Source organism: Lithobates pipiens, unplaced genomic scaffold, assembly GCF_037356315.1.
Source record: "Lithobates pipiens isolate NorthernLeopardFrog02 unplaced genomic scaffold, aLitPip1_a1.2 Scaffold_10, whole genome shotgun sequence".
NCBI classification, from domain to species: domain Eukaryota; kingdom Metazoa; phylum Chordata; class Amphibia; order Anura; family Ranidae; genus Lithobates; species Lithobates pipiens.
Window position 1 is genome coordinate 227,461,246 of NW_027507686.1, and position 22,096 is coordinate 227,483,341.

General features: G+C 45.7%; 1 protein-coding gene across 15 annotated transcripts in view; it reads left to right on the plus strand.

The window, feature by feature from the left end:
• The window catches only part of PPFIA1 (PPFI scaffold protein A1), a 200,309-nt gene that overhangs the window by 68,795 nt on the left and 109,418 nt on the right, over positions 1-22,096 (plus strand). For all 15 annotated transcript variants that reach the window (XM_077462434.1, XM_077462339.1, XM_077462331.1 and 12 more), the window contains exons 3-8: positions 10,584-10,685; positions 13,454-13,618; positions 15,977-16,051; positions 16,157-16,258; positions 16,718-16,939; positions 19,829-19,975. In XM_077462434.1, coding sequence (XP_077318560.1) covers positions 10,584-10,685; positions 13,454-13,618; positions 15,977-16,051; positions 16,157-16,258; positions 16,718-16,939; positions 19,829-19,975 — 813 coding nt within the window. The remainder of the gene's footprint in view (positions 1-10,583; positions 10,686-13,453; positions 13,619-15,976; positions 16,052-16,156; positions 16,259-16,717; positions 16,940-19,828; positions 19,976-22,096) is intronic.

Consider the following 22,096-nt stretch of genomic DNA (forward strand, 5'->3'; position numbering starts at 1 on the left):
TCATGGGCGAGGGAAAGCTGGGCACTCCCGCCAGTGTGAAGTACCTGGCTAGTTGCCGTATCGTAGGCTCAATAAGGGGGTGTGCCAGCGTTACCCCTGTACAGCCAGGTCCACTCCAGGGCAAACCCTCAATAGGAAAAAAATATATATTAATATTAATATATATTAAAAAAATATTTTAACTTGAAACCAACAAATGTCAGAAAAAGGTTAAGCAGTTAAACTTCCCTCAATTACACACCAAAGTGTATTCCTTTGATCTAAAGGACAAATCGTTACAATGTTTATACTTATGTTCCACTGCTAAAGAATGTTGTGATTCTTGGCAGACTGCCTGTTTTTTCTTTTTCTTTTTTACTTTGTCAAGATCTCAAGGGGGGGGGGGGGAAATTGTGATATAATGATTCTTACCGATTAATCGTACAGTGCCTACATACGTTTTCATTTTAACTTTGGTAGCTTTTTCTGCACTGGATCTTTCAGTACTTGTATTCATATCTGGTATTCTGGGATGTTGTATTCCATACCACTCTCTGCAATAAATATAATTTAACTTCCGTCTGTCTGGATAATGGCAGCTGTTTAGAAATACTTTTCCCCGGTATTTGCAGATACTCTGTTTATAGAGCAGTGTTTTGAGGATACTGGAAAATCTTGGCTATACCTGAAGTCTATGATGGCCGGTTAGCATAATGTACTAACCGGTCTGGAGATCTGCAGTTGTATTTTTTATTTTATTTTTATTTCAGGCACTTTACGCAGCGCTTTACATATACATTCACATCAGTCCCTACCCTCAAGGAGCTTACAATCTAAGGTCCCTAAGGCTGCATTCACACCGTGAAGCGTTTTCAAGCGTTTTTTGCTGCGTTTTTTTACCACGATTCGCGGAGTTTTTTACCGTGATTTGCCACGATTTTGTACAGGGCAAAAGGTCACCAATGTTAAAAGAGGAAAAACGCCCAAATCTGCTCAATTTGAGCGACAAAAAAGGGTCCGGAACTTGTTTGAGCTTCAGGCGTTCGGCTTCAGGCGACATGGAGTGGAGATGTGAACCATCTCCATTGAGAATAATATAACTTTTCCCCTCTAGCGTTTTGTAGCTTCAGGCTTCAAGCTGCAAAACGCTCAGGTGTGAATGGGGTCTAACTCACATTCATACACACCCACATATTAGGGACAATATTGACCAATTAACCTACCTGCATGTCTTTGGAGTGTGGGAGGAAACCGGAGTACCCGGAGGAAACCCACGCAGGCACAGGGAGAACATGCAAACTGCCGGCAGGTAGTGTGGTGGTTGGGATTCAAACCAGCGACCCTTCTTACTGCTAGGTAGGAGTGCTAATCACTACACCACTGTGCCACCCATTTATTGGTGTGATGTATCTGTATAAGGAGGTGCTCTAGCATTGTCTCTCAGCCTTCATTCAGATTAGGGTTCCACCGATACCGAATATTTGCATAAGTATCGGTACTCATGCAAATGCACAGATACCAGAAACCGATACTTTCAGGCTCAGTTCTTTGAGCTGACGGTGGGTCTCCCCTGTTGACAGATGAAGTGTTAAAGTGGTTCTGCACCTAAAATAAAAATATTAAAAGCCAGCAGCTACTAATATTGCAGCTGCTGACTTTTAATAAAATCACACTTACCTGTCCCAGGGTCCAGCGATGTCGGCTGCAGGTGACGAGCGATCGCTCATCTCGCTGCTGCCCCCGCCGCCATCCTCTGTCAGGGAATCGGGAAGTGAAGCATTGCAGCTTCACTGCCCGATTCCCTACTGCGCATGCGCGAGTCGCGCTGCACGTCTCTTATGGTCCCCCGCTGTGTCTCTGGGAACTGTGTGTTTCCCAGAACACAACGGGGGGGGGGGGCGTCTGCGGGGGTCTGCGGTGGTCTGGCCGGAAGTGGGTGCAGTTACCTGGATTATCCAGGTACCTGCACCCCCCTCCCCCCTGAAAGGTGCCGATTGTGGCACCGGAGGGGGGGAGGGATCAGATTAGCGGAACTTCCCCTTTAGGGTGAAGAACCGCTTTAAAGAAGTCCATAATTAGAGCTGCCCAAAAAAAATCAGCTAGCAATGTTCATTAACAACATTGCTCAGCAGCTGAAACACTAAAATAAAAATACATTTTGTTTCTTTTTGAATTTTTCTGTTTCTTCATCTGCAGATCAAAGGGATGAACAAATGTTCCTCCATTTATCCCCTTATTAACTGCTAATTTACTCTAATCGGCCTTAATTTAACTCCCTATTCTCCATGTAATTATCTTCCTTTTTTTTTTTTTTTCTATCTATTTTATAAACGATAAACAATTAGGGCCGGTTCACACTGGGGGCGACATGAGGCGACACGACTTGCCGTGCCGCGACCTGACAAGTCGCCCCCGTTCTGTACAATGGAACCGTTCTAAGAGGAGCGACTCGAGTCACTCCGTCTTAGAAAAAAGGTTCCTGTACTACTTTTGGGCGACCTCGGGGCGACTTGCATTGACTTCTATACAGAAGTAATTTGCAAGTCGCCGCTGAGGTCGCGGCAGGTCGCGGCGAGGCAAGTCGTGTCGCCTCGTGTCGCCCCCAGTGTGAACCGGCCCTTAACTTTTTTTTTTTTGTTTGCTTTGTTAGTGAATATTTTTACACATTTATATATTAACACATATTTACACGTTTCACATTGAAAAAGCGCAAAATTAAAAAAAAAATCTATTTCATTTGTAGATAACTTTTCAATACTTTGTACCATTGAAGCTGAAGTGAAAACAAAACGGTTGCGGTAGGCATTGGTAATTGGTATCGGCGAGCACTAAAAGAAAAGTATCGGTACAAGAAAAATGGTATCGGTGCATCCCTATAGATTAGCGTTCATTTTCAGTCTAAATCTGATTGATCGGTGACCACTAATGGTGAAAGTTCATACATCCACTACACAGATGGTGACAGATTGAAATGGGGGAAAAAAACTTTTCTAAGACGCTTCTGTACATTTTTTATACATGTTTTTAACTCTTAAAGGAGAAGTCCACCCTGGACTCGTTTGGCTGGGCTTCTCCTATGGGTCACAGGAGTGCAATTCGTTTTGCACTCCTGTGACCCGTTTTCAGCAGAGAGGGGGCTGAAGTTCCCTCTCTGCTGATGTCACTGGAATCCCATCCAGGCACTACGTCATCATGACAAAGTCTGGATCCGCCAGGTGCCTGGACTGATGGCCATCTCAGCGAGCCGCTAAGAGACTGAGATGGCCACTTTCCGACCCTCCACAGCTCAGCGCCCCAGTGAGTGAGGAGGAGCAGAGGAGAGCTGCTGACTGTCAATCGGCAGCTCTCCTCTGCTCGAGGATCTGTGAGAATCGATCGGTTCTGATTGCAGAGGCGGTGGGGGACAGATGCAGCATCCACCTAGGTAAGTATGAATGGGCCAAAATAAACCAAACCCCATAATTCTTTAAAATATTCACCCTTGGGCTGCTTTCACACTGATGCATTTTCTGCTTGCTAAAATGCAACAAAAACACAACCCTCTTTAAATCCTATGGGACTCTTCACACCACTGCTCTGTGGGTGCCGTACATCTGAAGGCCGCTTTTCTAAAGGGGGCTTCCAGATTCCGATGGGCCCCCTGCCCACAGTCACTGACCACAGTCGTGGGGGATGAGGCCCTTGTCCCCATCAGCATGGAGTGGGGGGGGGGCCTCCTGCCCCAAAGCACACCCCCACCCATGTTAAAGGCATGTGGCCTGATCTAGTTGGGGGGGGGTTGCACTTCTTCTTCTTTTTTTTTTTTTTTTGTTTTTTTTTTTGGGTGAATTGTACTTTGTTTTCTGCATGTGATTTATGCAAATGAGTAATGTGATACCCTTATTGCATACGGTAAACATTAGTGAATTGACCCCTAGATGTCTGTATTCTGTGACATTGTAGGCACACAAGGTTTCAAACACCTTACAGTGATATTTGTAACATTACAATCTCGTTTGGCAATAAATAGGTGTAACCATATACTTTGCTGTATCAATATTTTTTTTTTTTTTTTAAGCATATAGCACTTTATAGTTCTTTTCTTCCCAATTCATTTATGCTTTAAAGACTGAAACTCCCATTACACTGCAGAGTATGTTTTCCTTTTAAGCTGTTGTAAACTCATTTATTAGGATTTTGGATTAGCGGAATCTAGGGTCTTGCACTTTGCATGTCTTGTTAGAAAGGATTTATCTAGAGGTACGTCCTTTTCTTTCTGCCAAACTCATCACGTTGGTAGTTTCCCATGCTGCTAGCCTGTGAGCCTGGCTTGGCGTCAGCTGCAGCCCATCATCCTCTATTGCTCTATACGTTTTGGAACTGAGGCTGAAAGGTCACTGGCCGGCGTTGTCTCCTGGAATTCCTTTACTATACTCTTTGTGTTCCTCTGAGGTTCAGTCTGCTAGAAATGAACTCCGGAGCAAGACAGATTGTCATTCCTTTTCTGTAGTTACAGTTTGTTTTAGTCACATGGCTACACAGGCCCCGGGCCCTCCGTATCTACACATTAATATGAAAACTGCTTTGTCCCTCAAGTAGTTCCAAGTGGGAAGATATCTGCTGACTTCCACCCATTAAGATTCGATATTGATCTTTGTAATCATTAACCAGCCCAAGTAAGCAAGGAATTTACGGCTACAGTGGAAAGGTGAAACTGTAAACCATTATAGGGACTTCCACAAGGACTGTTATTAGGTTGTGTACAGTTGTTGTTAGCAGTAATGGGTAAATGAAGATAAATACAAGTACCAGATAGTGCACTACTGCAGCCCTGGCCTTCTTCCACCTGGACTTCGTCCAGCCCTGTTTCATTGTCACAGTGGTTTAGCACATCTGTGTGGCTCTGGGGCCTTTTGTTCAGATCCTGTCCAGGACATTATCTGCATGGAGTCTGCATGTTCTCCCTGTGCTTGCATGGGGTTAATTTTGCAGGTGCCTCCCACACTCAGTAGACAAATCCTTAGAGCCCATTCACACAGGGGCAACACGACTTGTAGGCGACTTGAGTCAGGCTACTTGGACACGACTTGACAGCGGCGACTAGGACGACTTCAAAACGACTTGTGATGACTTCAAGCGCGACTTGGGACGACTTACAAGTCGCCCCAGGCCAGGCGACTTTTGCCGCGGCCAAGCAGAGAATGAGCTCAAGGGGAAACTCCACGCCAAATTTCTGAAAAAAAATTGGCGTGGGTTCCCCCTCCGAGAGCATACCAGGCCCTTAGGTCTGGTATGGATTCCAAGGGGAACCCCCTACGCCGAAAAAACGGCGTGGGGGTCCCCCCCAGATCCACACCAGACCCTTATCCGAGCACGCTACCCGGCCGGCCAGGAAAGGGGGTGGGGACGAGCGGGCGGCCCCCCCCCTCCTGAGCCGTACCAGGCCGCGTGCCCTCAACATGGGGGGGTGCCTTGGGGGAGGGGGGGGGCGTGCTGCCCCCCCACCCCAAAGCACCTTGTCCCCATGTCGATGAGGACAAGGGCCTCTTCCCGACAACCCTGGCCGTTGGTTGTCGGGGTCTGCGGGCGGGGGGCTTATCGGAATCCGGGAGCCCCCTTTAATAAGGGGGCCCCCGGATACCGGCCCCCCACCCTATGTGAATGAGTATGGGGTACAATGTACCCCTACCCATTCACCTGTGAAATAAAGTACAAAAAAAACACAACACAGAGAAAAAATATTTTATTGCACAGCTCCGGGGGTCTTCCGTCTTCGGGGGTCTTCTCGCCGGACTCCTCCGCTATCTGTGTGTAGCTCTTTTGCTAGCGGAGGAGTCCGGCTTTCTTCCTCCCCGCCGCCGGCCTCTTCTCCCGACTTCGGGGGTCTTGTCCCCCCTCTTCGGTTCTTCTGCCGGGCCACCGCGCCTTCTTGTAGCTCTTTTGCAGGCGGTGGCCCGGTCTTCTGTCGCCGCCGTCTTCCGTTCTTCTGTCGCCGCCTTCGGTTCTTCTGCCGGGCCACCGCGCCTTCTTATAGCTCTTTTACAGGCGGTGGCCCGGTCTTCCGCCGCCGCCTTCCGTTCTTCTTCTTCTCCTGGAGATGTTGACTCGACGAGCTCTCCGGCCACAATGCCAGGGACGCGCTCCGCTGCCTCTTATATAGGGACAATGGGGCGGTGTCACATGGGTTGATGTCACATGGGTTGGTCACATGGGTTGATGTCACATGGTAAGGGGGCGGGGTCACCGTGTGACATCAACCCATGTGACCAACCCATGTGACATCAACCCATGTGACACCGCCCCATTGTCCCTATATAAGAGGCAGCGGAGCGCGTCACTGGCATTGTGGCCGGAGAGCTCGTCGAGTCAACATCTCCAGGAGAAGAAGAAGAAGAAGAAGAACGGAAGGCGGCGGCGGCGACGGAAGACCGGGCCACCGCCTGTAAAAGAGCTATAAGAAGGCGCGGTGGCCCGGCAGAAGAACCGAAGGCGGCGGCAGAAGAACGGAAGACGGCGACAGAAGACCGGGCCACCGCCTGCAAAAGAGCTATAAGAAGGCGCGGTGGCCCGGCAGAAGAACCGAAGAGGGGGACAAGACCCCCGAAGACGGAAGACCCCCGGAGCTGTGCAATAAAATATTTTTTCTCTGTGTTGTGTTTTTTTTTGTACTTTATTTCACAGGTGAATGGGTAGGGGTACATTGTACCCCATACTCATTCACATAGGGTGGGGGGCCGGTATCCGGGGGCCCCCTTATTAAAGGGGGCTCCCGGATTCCGATAAGCCCCCCGCCCGCAGACCCCGACAACCAACGGCCAGGGTTGTCGGGAAGAGGCCCTTGTCCTCATCGACATGGGGACAAGGTGCTTTGGGGTGGGGGGGCCGCACGCCCCCCCCTCCCCCAAGGCACCCCGCCATGTTGAGGGCACGCGGCCTGGTACGGCTCAGGAGGGGGGGGGCCGCCCGCTCGTCCCCACCCCCTTTCCTGGCCGGCCGGGTAGCGTGCTCGGATAAGGGTCTGGTGTGGATCTGGGGGGGACCCCCACGCCGTTTTTTCGGCGTAGGGGGTTCCCCTTGGAATCCATACCAGACCTAAGGGCCTGGTATGCTCTCGGAGGGGGAACCCACGCCAAATTTTTTTCAGAAATTTGGCGTGGAGTTCCCTCTTGAGAGCTGATAATTCTGTCAAAGTCGCCTCCGTATAGACGGAGATCCGACTTGGAGGCGACCTCCATTGAAATCAATGGGTACCTGTCGCCTACAAGTCGGATAGAAGTAGTACAGGAACCTTTTTTGAAGTCGGAGCGACTTCAGTAGTGTGCATTAAGACGGCTCTCATTCACTTACATTGCTTTTTAAATGTTGTCCGACCTGAGGCGACCTGAGGCGACTAGGGGCGACCTGAAGTCGGATCAGGAGTTGCCCCTGTGTGAATGGGCTCTTAGGTTAATTGGCTGCTGTCTAATATCTAAATTGGCCCTAGTGTTTGTGTGTGTTAGTATGTGATATTTGGACCTTTTTAAATTATAGACTAGCGTTGCGCAAAAAAAAAAGCGTTAAATGTGTTAAATACTATTTTTGTGATGGTCCCTATAAGTTCAACAGCCATTCCCACACCATGCAGTGAGCTAGAGCAGGGGTCTCCAATCTATCCAAACAAAATGGACAGTTTACTGAACTCTCCTCTGTTATCTTATCAGTACATGTGCACAAGGTTGTTTATAGTCATTTCTAGGCAGTTTAAGTGCCGGTGTCTTGTCATATAAAGTCCCCCATCCGATAGTGTCCGCTGTGTACTGCGCATGCGCAGTACACAGCAACACAGATTACGAAAATTGCTGAGGATGAACGGCGCCTGTGCCGTGAGTCCAGGTTCCATCCCCACTATCCAAGTGGACATAGAGTAGGAATATAAAAGAACCGAGCGCAGCGAGGCCGAGCCCGAAGCACGGCGAGCGAAGCTCACCCGCAAGGGGCCCTCTAATATTCACAACCCTATGTTCGCTTGGATGGTGGGGCCACCACCTCCACTCACGGCGCAGGCGCCGTTCAACTTCGGAGATTTTTCGAAGCTTCGACTGCTCGCTATATGATGACCGGACACTATATGGCACAACACCGGTTCACACTAGTGCGATGCGAGAACCCTGCGAATCAACTGCGAGTTCCCACATCGCACTCGACACGCACGGCAGTTCACACTGCCATATGCGAACTGCTGGGGAAGTGTCATTGTATGTTAACGACACCCCCGTTTCAGCTCGCATATCACACTGCGAACTGACAGTTCGGACATGAATCGGATCGCATATGTGTGAACATACATGCTATCCGATTCTGGTCCGAACAGAAAAAAGGCTCCTGTGCGTGTTTGTACCGAATGCGGTGCAATATCAGCCATACTATCTGTATGGCTGACATCGCACCGCACAGACATCGCATGTAATGTGAACAGCAGTGCGCTGCGAATTACATTCGATGTCTGGCATCGCGCTAGTGTGAACCGGCACTAAGAGCATTTTTTGGAACGGAAAAAAAAGCATTCAGAATGGTTGTTCAGGGGCATTAGAAACGCCAAAGCTTGTAAACACTGCTAAACGTGGTAACTCACATTTAGCAGCATTTCTTGTACAGACATTTTTCATGTTAACAAAAAAAAAAAAATTTCCAGGCGAGGTTAACGGTTGTGTACATGAATCCTAAAAATAAAAATAAAAAACCTGGTGCAATTCTTCCTCCTCCTCCTCAGCTGAGCTATAGGGATGAGCCCGATGTTCGCCTGTTCCAAATAGCGAACAAATGGGGGTGTTCACGGCAAATTCGAAAGCCATGAAACACCCTTTAATAGTCTATGGGAGAAATCAAAAGTGCTAATTTTAAAGGCTTATATGCATGGTATTGTCATAAAAAGTGTTTTGTGGACCTGGGTCCTGCCCCAGGGGAAATGTATCAATGCAAAAAAAAAGTTTTAAAAATGGACGTTTTTTCAGGAGCACTGATTTTAATAATGCTTAAAGTGAAACAAAAGTGAAATCCCTTTTAAATTTCGTACCTGGGGGGTGTCAATAGTATGCCTGTAAAGTTGCGCAAGTTTCCCGTGTTTACAAGAGTCCCTGCACAAAATGACATTTCTAAAGGAAAAAAAGTCATTTAGAAGTACTCGCGGCTATAATGAATTGTCCGTCCCGGCAATACAGATAAAAGAAGTCACTGAAAAAAAAAACGGCATGGGATCCCCCCAGTCCATTACCAGTCCCTTTGGGTCTGGTAGGAATATTAAGTGGAACCCCAAACCAAAATGTAAAAAACTGTGGGGGGTCCCCCCAAATTCTATACCAGCCCCTTCAGGTCTGGTATGGATATTAAGGAGAACCCCGTGCCAAAATAAAAAAAAATCGCCCCCCCCCCCCAAAAGAAAATCCATACCAGACCCTTATCCAAGCACACAACCTGGCAGGCCACAGGAAAAGAGGGGGAGGGACGAGACTTCCCCCCTCCTGAACCATACCAGGCCACATGCCCTCAACATGGGGAGGGTGCCTTGTCCCCATGTTGCCCGGTGGCTGTGGGGTGTGCGGGCGGGGGGCTTATCGGAATCTGGAAGCCCCCTTTAACAAGGGGACCCCAGATCCAGCCCCTGCCATGTGAAATGGTAACAGGGTACAAATGTACCCCTACCATTTCACACAAAATGTCAAAATGGTAAAAATGACAAGACACGGCTTGGGACGAGTCTTATTATTAAAAAAGAAAAAACTAAAAATGTCCCACGAATTGCATTCATCATCTTCTTCTCTTGCTCCGACGGACCCAAAAAAAAAGAACAAAAAAACCACGACCGTGGGCCGCGTCACGAGTCTTCGCTGTTGACAGTTCTTTTATAACTGAGGGCGGGGCCACACGGTGACATCCCTGGGTGACCCCGCCCCCTCTTACGGACAGGGACTTCACTGTGGTTTCTGTGAATGGCACCCACGCTGAATGAGCAACATCCCCCCCCCCCCCCCAAAGCAAAGGAGCCATTCAGCATGGGGCCCAAGGCAGATCGGGTCTATGGATGCAAATGCTGGACTGCCCGGAAGATAACCCCCCGGGAAAGCCCTTTCTGTGTGCAAGGAGAGCTGCACAGTGGAGGTATCATATGATTGTCATTAAAAAAACAAAAACAAAGCTTTACAATCACTTTAAGCTCTGACAATAAAATCCAAAAGCTGATTGGTTACTACGCACAGTTTTAGTAAATCTCTCCCAGTGTTCTCTTTTATTTCCCTGTACAAATGTGGTTTTATTCTAATCAAGGCAGCAAAATGATAAAATGTGGGTACCCGCTAATAGGCAAGTCTATTTGTAAAACAAAAAAGACCTGATGCAGCAAGCGTATACAAATTTCGCATTAAATGACTTCATGGTAATCATAACCCTGATAACTGCAATATATGCTCAATGAAAATAAATTTATAGACTTCTCTCTAAGCAATTCTGATCTCCATCAAATCTTAGCAGGAATAAGAAACTGCCTTCTATTATAACAGCACTGGAAGTGTTTCAGAACAAAGTGAATTACATTAGGGCGGCATTGAAGAGTCTAAAGTGTTTTTAATAAAAGTTATTCTTTCTTCCCGAAGGAGTTTGCAGCACTTACTAAGGAGCTCAATATCTGCCGGGAGCAACTTCTAGAACGGGAGGAAGAAATAGCCGAGCTGAAGGCTGAAAGAAACAATACTCGGGTAAGTGTATCCGGTACCCATACAAAATGTCTCAAACCTCTTGGATGCAGTTGGCAAAAATACCTGAAACTCTTGCTGTCAGTAATGATTGTCGTGATATAAGCATATTACAACAATGAAGTCACTGCTGTGCTATATAGCATTAACACTATGGAAGAGCAGCTTTATAAGGTAAACGGTCTACGGAATTGCACAGTCCTGTCCATCTAAAACACACTTCTAAAAAGAGCATGACTATGTCCTCCATGTACTGCTGTTCCTTCAGACCCCCCTCCACCCTTCCTTAAAATTCCTATATACTCATATATCCTATACATAAGTATGCAGACCACTTCCTGTTCTGTGCCAGGTGTGTTTACAGCCTGTCTGTGTGCTTCTCTTTAGCTATAAATAACATGCATCAGCCATAGAGCATAATGGGTCTGTCTCCATAGACTTACCAGGATGCTTGAAAGGTTGCTGGATCATGATTTTGATCTTTTTTTTATTTTTTGTCTTGGATTCTTATATTTCAGGACCTCAGAGTAGCTTTCTCATCAGAGGTTTTGCCCCTGCCTTATATTAAGACCACTGTAAATTCTTTCTTCTGTGGCATTTTTTATGTAAATTGTGCAGAGACATCATTAGTGACCAAAAAAACCCTTAATTATATTGTGTTAAAGTAGTAGGCAATCCACAGTCTGTTTATAGTGTGCCCAAAGATGTAGTGATAAAGTTGCATTCAATCCCATTAATATCCATCTAAGGGTTAATTGACAGCACTTGTTTCTAGCAGCGCACGCTGGACTATGCACTGTGGGTGGGGTTTGCTACATTCTTAGCACAGAGCCCAATGAAAGACCAGTCAGCATTGTGGGTCTGTGTGATAGATTTGCCAGTGCCTTGTATCTTCACTAGCATCTGGAAGATGATCAGTCAGTTCTGCGGGTTTGTGTGATAGTGCTGGTGACTGCTAGTAAACCTGTTTGGCTCTGACAGTTCTCTACAAATTCAACAGTAAACAATTGGCACATCAGGGAAGTGTTAGGCTGGATTCACACCTTTGCATTTTTTGTGCTTTTTACAGATTTGCACTACAGAACGTATTTCATAGGAAACCATGTTGAATTGACTATAGTGCAAATCTGCAAAATGCACAAAAAATGCATAGGTGTGAATCCAGCCTTATTGTTCTGTTGACAGCTAGTAAACCTCCTCTACAATGGCAGATGCCTCACACAGCCCTGCTGCATTCATTCACAATAGTAAACGATCAGTCAGCGCTGCAGGGCTGTGTGATATACCTGTCAATGCAGTGGATGCTCACTAGCAGTCAGCAGATCTATCGTACAGCCCCGTATGGCTGGCGGATCATTTATTACTGAATTTATGAATGGACAGTCATCATCGTGGGGCGGTACTCCACGGGAATCTTAAATAGGCGATGCTGCCCATTGCTCTGCTATAGCTGCCCCATAGGAAGCCTGTGGTGAAGCTATGGCACAAACGGAACAAACGATATGCGACTCCTTGTCTGACAGAAACCGGTCTCCCGTCAAACGAGCATGCTGGAAAACCAGCAGCCGATCGGCATCTGATCAGCACTTGCAGCCAATGGCTGCAATCCCTGACCAGTGTGTTCTGTCAGAACACATTAGCACAGCAGGGTAAATCGCTTTACTACATCATAGTTTCGTACAGCGACCTCAAACTCGCTTGGGTTGGACGAAGAAACATTTCCTGTGTTCTAAAGTGTATCTGAAGCCTAAACTTCTTTTTATTTTTTTTTATTTTAGGATGGAGTAGAGTAGGGTTCATTTTCTCAGCAGGTAGTAAGGGGATATCTTTCCAGTGTTTGAAGAGTTGTCACCAGTGTCTCTGTTGGAGGAATTCCCCTCTGTCTGTGGTCCTGGTGGCAATTTTCTACTTGGGGCCGGTTCACACAGGGGGCGATGCGAGGCGACACCGACTTGCCTCGCCGCGACCTCAGCGGCGACTTGCAAATGACTTCTGTATAGAAGTCAATGCAAGTCGCCCCGAGGTCGCCCAAAAGTAGTACAGGAACCTTTTTTTCTGAGTCGGAGCGACTTGAGTCGCTCCTCTCAGAACGGTTCCATTGTACAGAACGGGGGCGACTTGTCAGATCGCGGCATGGCAAGTCATGTCGCCTCGCATCGCCCCCAGTGTGAACCGGCCCTTACTCTCACTTTCAATCATGGTGAAATCATTGATCAGGACAGTTGGAGCGTGTAAATATATGCCTAATGGAGACAAAGCAATAAAAACCTGGCAGTGGTTCTAACCACACACCACTCTATCCAAATAAAGGCTTTATTTATACTTTAAGTGTTTTCTTACATTTTTCTTTTTTTTTTTTTTTTTTTAACCCACCACTTGGACCCATAAGCAAAATGTAACAGTTTTTTGTTATTTTAATGCCACTCTTGAAATAGTTCCCAATAGATTTATATACAGGTAAAGTGCACCCCTTCCCACACTATATCCAAATCCAGAAGAAGAAAATAATAAATACAATTTTTAAAGTTTTGCTGTTTGTTAAACTTTAGCTGAATTGTCTGGGTTGGGATTGCTCGACAAACTTATACATTTAATGGATGAACTGTCAGTATTATAAGATTACCACAAATGGACAAGAAAAATTTGACATTTTACAGAGAAATCCAAGCTAATTTTTCCAACTTGTTCTGTTACTTATTAGCTGCTAATATTATTCAGGGTGGGCGTAGAAATGTTGTGGTTTGTCCTCATTGTGTGATGCTCTCCTATAGCTCCTCTTGGAACATCTGGAGTGTCTGGTTTCTCGGCATGAGCGCTCCTTGCGAATGACAGTGGTGAAGCGGCAGGCTCAGTCTCCAGCCGGAGTGTCGAGTGAAGTCGAAGTTTTAAAAGCACTAAAGTCCCTCTTTGAACATCACAAAGCTTTAGATGAAAAGGTAATGAGTGTGACTGATCCCTAGAGCCATACACGTGTGACTTGCCCTACCTAATACTTTAATGAAGCTGAAAAACTAGTTTGAGTGACAGCTTTCTGTATTCTACTGTGATGCTTTATATTCCTGCTGCTGTGATCAGATGGGTGACAGCTGGGGTGGTATGCTTTAGCTGAGGGCACAGAAATTGTTTTTGGAGAGTTTTGCTTTTGAAAGGTGGTATTAAAGGGGGACTCTAGGGAAAAGCTGTTATGACGTATGCTTTGTAAAAACAAGTTACCTCCTCTCCAATGCTGACGCTTTACTGTACAAATCTGTTTAATCCGAGTTGTTCTCTCTCCTTATTTCCCCTAATTCATTCACCCAAAGATTGGTGTGTTTTGTTCACTCAATACAAGGCATTCTGTGAATGGACAAGGTGAGAGGATGGTTGGGTAGACGGCATGATCTCCCCGTGTGCATTTACAGAATGCTTTGCAGCACTATTATTAAAATTGCCTGTCAACTGTAATTGCCTAATTGTCATTTCATTCTATGCCATTCCAGTCAATATTCAATTCATAGAAAATATGGAGGGCTGATTTATAAATGGCAAATTAAAATTACCCTGTATTGCCTATGGCAGGTGCCTGGAGCCATTGTATGTACCAGGGGTCTTCAGACTTTATAAACAAAATGCCAGTTTACTGTTCCTCCAGATTTAGGGGGTCGGGCTGTGGTCATTGGGAGTAGAAATTGTCCTGGTGGGAGTAAACGACGTCCTATCATTGGTGTCAATGGGATTAATGGTGTCCCCTTGTCAGTGTCGGTAGGAGATAAAGTGCCCCAAGGGCCAGACAAAGGCAAGCAAGAGGCTGCATCGGCCTTCGAGCCACAGTTTTGAGACCATTGGTATATTTCATAGCTAGTAAGTAGCAGAGCTTTGTGCCATCTTTGGGGAAAGCCAGACTGTGGTAATTTTAAAACAGTGAAACTATGCACTTGAAGCGGGAGTCCACCGGGACTCCGCGTTTTTTTTTTTTTTTTTTAAAAGCCAGCAGCTACAAATACTGCAGCTGCTGACTTTTAAAATAGTGACACTTACCTGTCCAGCGCGCCAGCGATGTCGGCACCCGAAGCCGATCGCTAGGTCGTCTGTCGGGTCCTGCTGCCGCCATCTTGGGTATGGGAATCAGGAAATGGAGCCTTTCGGCTTCATTTCCCGTTTCCCTACTGTGCATGCGCGAGCCGCGCGGCGCAATCCGGACAGTCCCCGCTGCCTCTGGGAACTGTGTGTTTCCCAGCAGGCAGCGGGGCACTTGCGCAAAGGGGCGGGCAGTTGCGGAAAGGGGCGTAATCTACGCCCCTTTCCGCAGACAGCTATCCCGGAAGTGGGTGCAGTTACCTGGATTATCCAGGTAACTGCACCCCCCTCCCCCCTGAAAGGTGCCAATTGTGGCGCCGGAGGGGGGGGGGGATTCCGATGAGCGGAGGTCCATTTTAGGGTGGACCTCCGCTTTAAGCCATGCAACACGTGACATTTATTTTTTTCAAATATCAACCAGCAGCAACAGAGAAGAGCTGGGGTTTGCCTCTCATGCCTTAATATTGATATGCAATTATGAGGAATGGCCATAATGACCAACAGCAATGCACTGGGGTGAAAGGATCCAAGATTTCATGTATAAAGATGGTCAAAATTCACCTAAAGCATGCCATAGGTTTTGACATTTCCAAGTGCTCAATGAAGTAGGTAAACTTGGATTTTTAGCTTAGAGATGCCTGCGATCACAAGCTACTGGCAATTTTAAGATGACTCCTGGGTCAGTTTGAACTTGACTCATGGAATTTTGCTGTATGTTCCTCTGAGGCAATGTCTTGGAAAGGCTACCTGTACTGAGGAAGATGTGCAGTGGTGCCTTTTTTGGTCCATGGTAGTGTGTTAAGTGGCCCATTCACATTAGTAGGCTGCTGTAATGCAGCTCTCGGTATTGGGTTACAGGACAACACACAAGTTGAGTGCAAACCCTAATGTACTGCACTGGTGTACAGTTCATTATGCTTTTAGTTATTTACAAAATGCCTATCCTGATCCGTTTTTATCTGTGATATATTATTTCCTAAAACCCCCTGTTGTATTGATGAGCCTACTCCAGAAGGCAGTAGTTCTCCTTGGTGTTGGACATTCCATTGGTAGAGGAACGGTGATCTATTATGTGGCTGCATCTGCTGTGTTCTTTGGACAGGTGGTAGCTTAGAATATGCCTTACTGAAATAGATTATGGGAGGCTCTCAATGTACAGTGTTTTGTCTTCCCAAACTAGTCACCATATTATGTAATGACTGACATCTGTAATCCTGAAGCCAGTATCTTGTGCTTAGGTGAGAGAACGGTTACGAGTGGCTCTGGAGAGATGTAGCCTGTTAGAAGAAGAGTTGGCGGTAACACACAAAGAGGTGAGTTGTGATGCTGACATCTCTGCCTTCAGTACCTTTAACCACATAACACTTTGTAGTTGGCACTGAAATGGCTTTTCTGATTAAACTGTATTACCTTGGCAGCTTATGATTACTCGAGAACAGAACAATCAAAAGAAGATCTATAATGATGTGACCAGGGACCAGAACCATGATCAAGAAAATGCACCACACACTAATGGGAAGGTGAGAGCCATCGGTCAACTAGTTCTTCGATCTACTGTAGATTTTGTGGCAATAGGGTTTACCCCGGCAGTGGGAAGATGATATGTAGGCTTCTGTTATCTTTCAACCTAGTTGTTAGACATTTCACAGTGTGAAAATCTATTTATTTCCTATAATTTACAACCAGTATATATCATGTTTGCTTGTTGATGAGGGAAGGATTAGAATTGTTTCAATTCCCTGTGAAAAGTCCATAGTTGTCCCTTTAAAGAGTACCAAAAGTGTTTTAAAGTCTTGTTTTCTTTTTTTTATAACTGTTTTTAGATCTAAGAGCATGTACGCCAAGGGCTCTTGATAAGACTTGATAGCAAACTGTTCTCTAACTCTCATGAATGTGCTGTAACGTTGCATATATTTGTTTATATAGGTGATCGTTTTGAGTTTTGAGACAAATGTCAAAATTTTGTTTGTATATGACAGAGATCATCCGATGACTCTTTAAATCACAACGAGGACCTGTCGAAAGTGATGGAGCTCCAGGATGTGATCGATAAACAAAACAAGGAGCAGAGCCAGATGAAGGAACGTCTAGCTATCCTGTCCAACCGGGTCACTGAGCTGGAGGAAGATCTTGACACCGCAAGGAAAGATCTCATCAAATCAGAGGAGATGAACACGAAACTTCAACGGGACGTACGAGAGGTGAGTGTACAGATTGGGCCTGTGGTAGAATGGAAGAGAAGTTCCTAAGAGGAAGAAATTGTGGCCTATAGAAGGCTGAAATAAATGCAAAAGACGTTGACCCTCTAATTTTGAAATTGTCTAACCCAGGGGTGTCCAACCCTTTGACCTTCCTGGGCCACATTGAAAGAAGAGGAACTGTCTTGGGCTGCACATAAAATACACTAAGGATAGCTGATGTGCAGAAAGTCAAGATGATCACAGATCTAGATAATAAACCTATCTAAGTAATGAAACTTTTTTTTTTTGTACCTTTTTTTGTTGTAAAAGAGAGCAACCTAAAACTAGTGTGATATTTGACACTGTTTTTGATAAACTAACGCATTTCTATCTGGTTCAATGGATGCAGTAGCAATTCGCAATAAATTCTCAATGGGCTCATCAGATATTTTGGTTCTAATTTTGTCCTTCATGTGCTTCAGCCTTGAATATATATTCGCACACACATATAGGTGCTGCCAAAAACTGGTGACATGAATAAAGCGTGATATTGAAGAGTGGAGTATTTTTCTCTGGGAAGAAGACACAACATGTGTTCACTAAGGCCCCTTTCACACTGGGGCGCCGCTTTACCATCGTTTTAGCTAGCGGCGGTATTTGGCCGCTAGCGGCTGGGAAAGGATTAACCCCACCCGCAAAGCTCAGCTTTGCCGGTGGTATAGCCGCGCTGCCCCATTGATTTCAATGGGTAGGAGCGGTGAATACACCGCTCCTTCGCTGCTCCAAAGATGCTGCTAGCAGGACTTTTTTTCACTGTCCTGCTAGTGCACCATTGGACTTGTAGTTCTGCAACAGCTGGAGGTCCACTAATTGCATATCCCTGCCATAAACTTTGACACTATGACCCCTCCCAACCTCCCTAATGAGGTAGTTTTGTACACAGGAAAATACCTTTTGAGGTAAAAATTTAGCTTGGTTGTTTACCAGCTAGTGATATGCATGCTGGCATAAATGTGCACCACTATTTTTTTTTTTTTTGTATGGTTGTGGGTTTATGGCAACTGATGTGTGTTTTTTTTTTAAATAAAATATTTTTCTGTGTAGCGTTTTATACATAAAATCTATTTATATTCAATTTATTTTCTCAAAACATAAGTAGGCTCCAATTCCAGCTAACTAATGCTAAAATAATGCATTGGGCCACTTCTGACAGTTTATGGTATGGTTTCATTGCTCTTTTACCTGCCAAAGATTTTTTTTTTTTTCTCGGCAGCTCTGGGGTTTACATCCCATCCAAACTGCAGAGCCAGATTGTTGATTGCAGTTAAGCAACAGATTCTGGTCACCTGCCTCTCCTGAGCATGTAGTTGGAGATTAATGTAGAACTATAGACATATTTTTTCATTTAGGTTGCATAAGGGAGGGTTAAAGTGTTATGAAACCAACAGTAACATCAGTCTGTATATGCAGTAAAGCATGCTTGTTATACTTGCTGTAGAAAGGGCTTATTCCTTTGCATTATGTAAAAAGACTATTGGATCCTGTCTTCTCTGATCCTCTCCTCCTTCCACTGTCCCCTAATAATTTCTTGATAACAGTGTTATGGAGTCAGGCTGCACATGCAGTTTGTTGTCTTTTTGCTAGAGAATTTTTTTTTCTTGGGAGGATGCATGTAATCGGCACATGGCCAATCAGCACTGTCCAGACAGAGGGTCTGGGCATCTTGCGGTCTGGGCATCTTGCAGTCTTAGGACAGTCAGAAAACTCCTACAAGCTTTAACCGATGCTTGACTGGACACTGATAGAAATAACAGGACTGCTATATACTGCTGATGAGAAAAGGTATTTAGCAGTTAGTATTTACTAAAAGTATTGCATTTCCATATTCTGTGTGCTGTGCTAGACCAGGTATATTGAATGCAGGTTCCTGGGTTTAGTAACACTTTAAACCCCTGTCAGTTTTTTTTTTTCCTTTGTGTTTTTTTTTTTTGTTCAGCCTTCTGTGTACTATTGTGGGGATTTACCTTCACTTCCTGTTTCATAGCCAAAACAGAAAGTGAAGGTAAGTTCCCTACACATTATGGGCATTCATTGGGCCCCCCAGGTCACCAGAACTAGTGTCTGAATTGGAAGATTTCCCCTCTTACTTTTCTGGGGACACCCCAATTTTATTTTTATTTTTTCACTTTCAATGATAATGGTAAACAGAACAAATAGAGAAGGTGAATCTCCCTAACAGGGGCAGAGACAGCAATCAAAACCTGACAGGTGTTCTAATCCCTCTCCACTCTATCCAAAATAAAATAATAAGAAACATTTTCGCCTTTAGGTATACTTTTAAGGATCCGCATAATACTGATTTCACTGCACCTTTTTCTTGCTAGCACATGTGCATGCAGCATACCTGGTTGGCTCCTCTTGCTTCCTCTTCCAGCCTAAATGCTGCTGTACAGATAATTACAAGAAGTATTTAAAAAAATAAATTCAGATGCTTACACTAGCCACTATAAACAAAAAATATATAATAAATAAAAGCCCTTGTTGTATTTTTATACAACTTTTGGGTTCAGCTCATGCTTTAAAGAATCGCTGTCATAAGAGAAATATTGGGGCTGCCATTGTCTCTTTAGGAAAAGTGGACTTGCTTATATGTCTAACCGAATTACTTCTGAGCCACTGACCTAGAACACCCATGTTGAAAAATCTGAATACCTTAAACTAATTCCAGGTAAGCGACTCAGAATGCATTGAAGCCCTGTGCACCAACCTTCACAGGCTTTCTTAGCCATATATTGCTATATATGTCATCTATTTATCTTGGACTGGTTACTATTCACTCATACTCTTACTCAACTATTTAGTTCCTGGCATGTATAGAGCCTAATGTTTATAATTCTGTCTGTAATTTAGGCTATGGCTCAGAAAGAAGACATGGAGGAAAGAATAACCACTCTAGAAAAACGCTACCTCGCCGCACAGCGTGAAGCCACATCTGTGCACGACCTCAATGACAAACTTGAAAACGAAATCGCTAATAAAGAATCTGCAGTAAGACAGGTAATATTATGGGTTTGTACTCACAATTTTTAACAGGAGGCTAAAATATACATTTGAATTGCTTTCATTGATGTTACTTTTTTTTTTTTTTTTTTTTTTTTTTTATTCCTATACCCTGCGGCTATACCCGCATTGCATAAGTCAACTACTTATTTGGTCTAGGGGGGAACACAGTACCTATACTCTTACTTCGATGCTCACGAAAACGGCGCTCCCCCACGTCCAGCGGTGGACTGTTCTGAGGAGCCCAAGGCACCAGTCTTGAGCTGAGGGTATCAGGATTAGGTGAAAATATCTCGGTTCTCTGAGCCTCTAGACCAAAATGTGCAGTAAACATGCGCAGTGCGGGCACAGCCCCACTGCATGGTAAAAATAAGTTCAGCTTTAACATAAAACTGTGCTGGGAAGCATACGCTTATCTGCCACTTTTTTAGGTACACCTGGCTAGTACCGGGTTGAACCCCCTTTTGCCTTCAGAACTGCTTTAATTCTTTGTTAGATTCAACAAGGTATTGAAAACATTCCTCAGATTTTGGTCCATATCGGCATGATGGCATCACACAGTTGCTGCAGATTTGTCGGCTGCACATCTATGATACAAATCTATCCTTCCACCACATCCCAAAGGAGCTCTATTGGATTGAGATGTGGTGACTGTGGAGGCCATTGGAGTACAGTGACCTCATTGTCATGTTCAAGAAACCAAGTGGTGAGATGACTTGAGCTTTGTGACATGGTGTATTATCCTGCTGGAAGGAGCCATCAGAAGATGTGTACATTGTAGTCATAAAGGGATGGACATGGTCAGCAACAATACTTGGGTAGGCCATGGCTTTTAAATGATGCTCAGTTGGTACCAAGTGGCCCAAAGTGTGCCAAGAAAATATCCCCCACACCTTTACACCACCACCCGCCAGAATCATTGATACAAGGCAGGATGGATCCATTCTTTCATGTATATGCCAAATTCTGACCCCACCATCTGAATGTCACAGCTGAATTTGAGACTCATCAGACCAGAAGCATTTTTCCAATCTTCTATTGTCCAATTTCTCAAATCGCCTTTCAGGACAACCCCGGAGAGAGTAGCTCCACCTTGCAATCAGGAAACACATGCCCACTTTAAAAACACCTCCTCCTCCTCCATGGCTTCAGTTATTGTGTTTCCTCCTTGGAGGAAGCATGTGCCTGAACCAGGGAGAGCTACACTCTCTGCAGGGGAGTAAGGCTTACCTTTTGTTGCAGGTTGTTTCTCTTTGACCCCCAGCAGCATCTCCACGGGGAGAGGACTCCTGGAGCTCCTGGTCCCGCCATCTCACGGGAGTAAGGACCCTCGGAGTGCCGGCGTCGGGTGCCCGGTGTCCGCTTGTTAGCGCAGGGAGGGCTCTGTTGCTGGCGGAGGCCGCTGCAGGTCAGCGGCATGGCTCCGTTTTCGGCGCCGGGTCCCGGGCGGCGACGGCGTCGTTCACGGTGACGCGCGGGCGCTCTGAGGGGGCGTGGCGCCGTGGTTCAGCGCCTGGAACGCAGGGGTCATGGGGCGGGTCAGGTGACCGTGTGCTTCCGCTTCCGGCCGGCCTTGATGACGCGGCGGCCGGGAAAATTTAAAATGAGAGCTGTTTGTAAAATAGCTGCCTCACTCAAACGATGGAAGAGTGCAAGCCAGCTATGGCGGAGACAGGCGCCCCCAGCACCGGTCCAGCCCAGGTACGTAAGGTGCACTGGCACCCTCTGCTTTACTGTGGGTATGTCTTTGTTTGTTCCCCCCTCTTGGGGGCCTGTCGCTGCAGGTCAGAGGTGGACTTCGCTCTGACCTTTTGCAGCCTAGTTCTGGGGTCTCACTAGTAGGTCTGTTTGGTGGTGGGTCTCTGCACTGGCTTGGTGTTAAGCAACTGGTTGTTGAGAGCTTTTAGTGAATTAAACCTGTATGTCGTTTCAGGAAAAATCACTAGGAAAAGCTAGACCAGGTCAGAGAAAATGTCCTTCCTGCAAAACCCCCCTCAGAGATTCATGGCAGAAGGCAATGTGCAGAAATTGTATCAGAGAATTGGTGGAAGAGGAAACATCTCAACAATATAAGGATTTGTTTTCTTCGGTTAAAGAGCTGACAAACTCTTTGAGTTC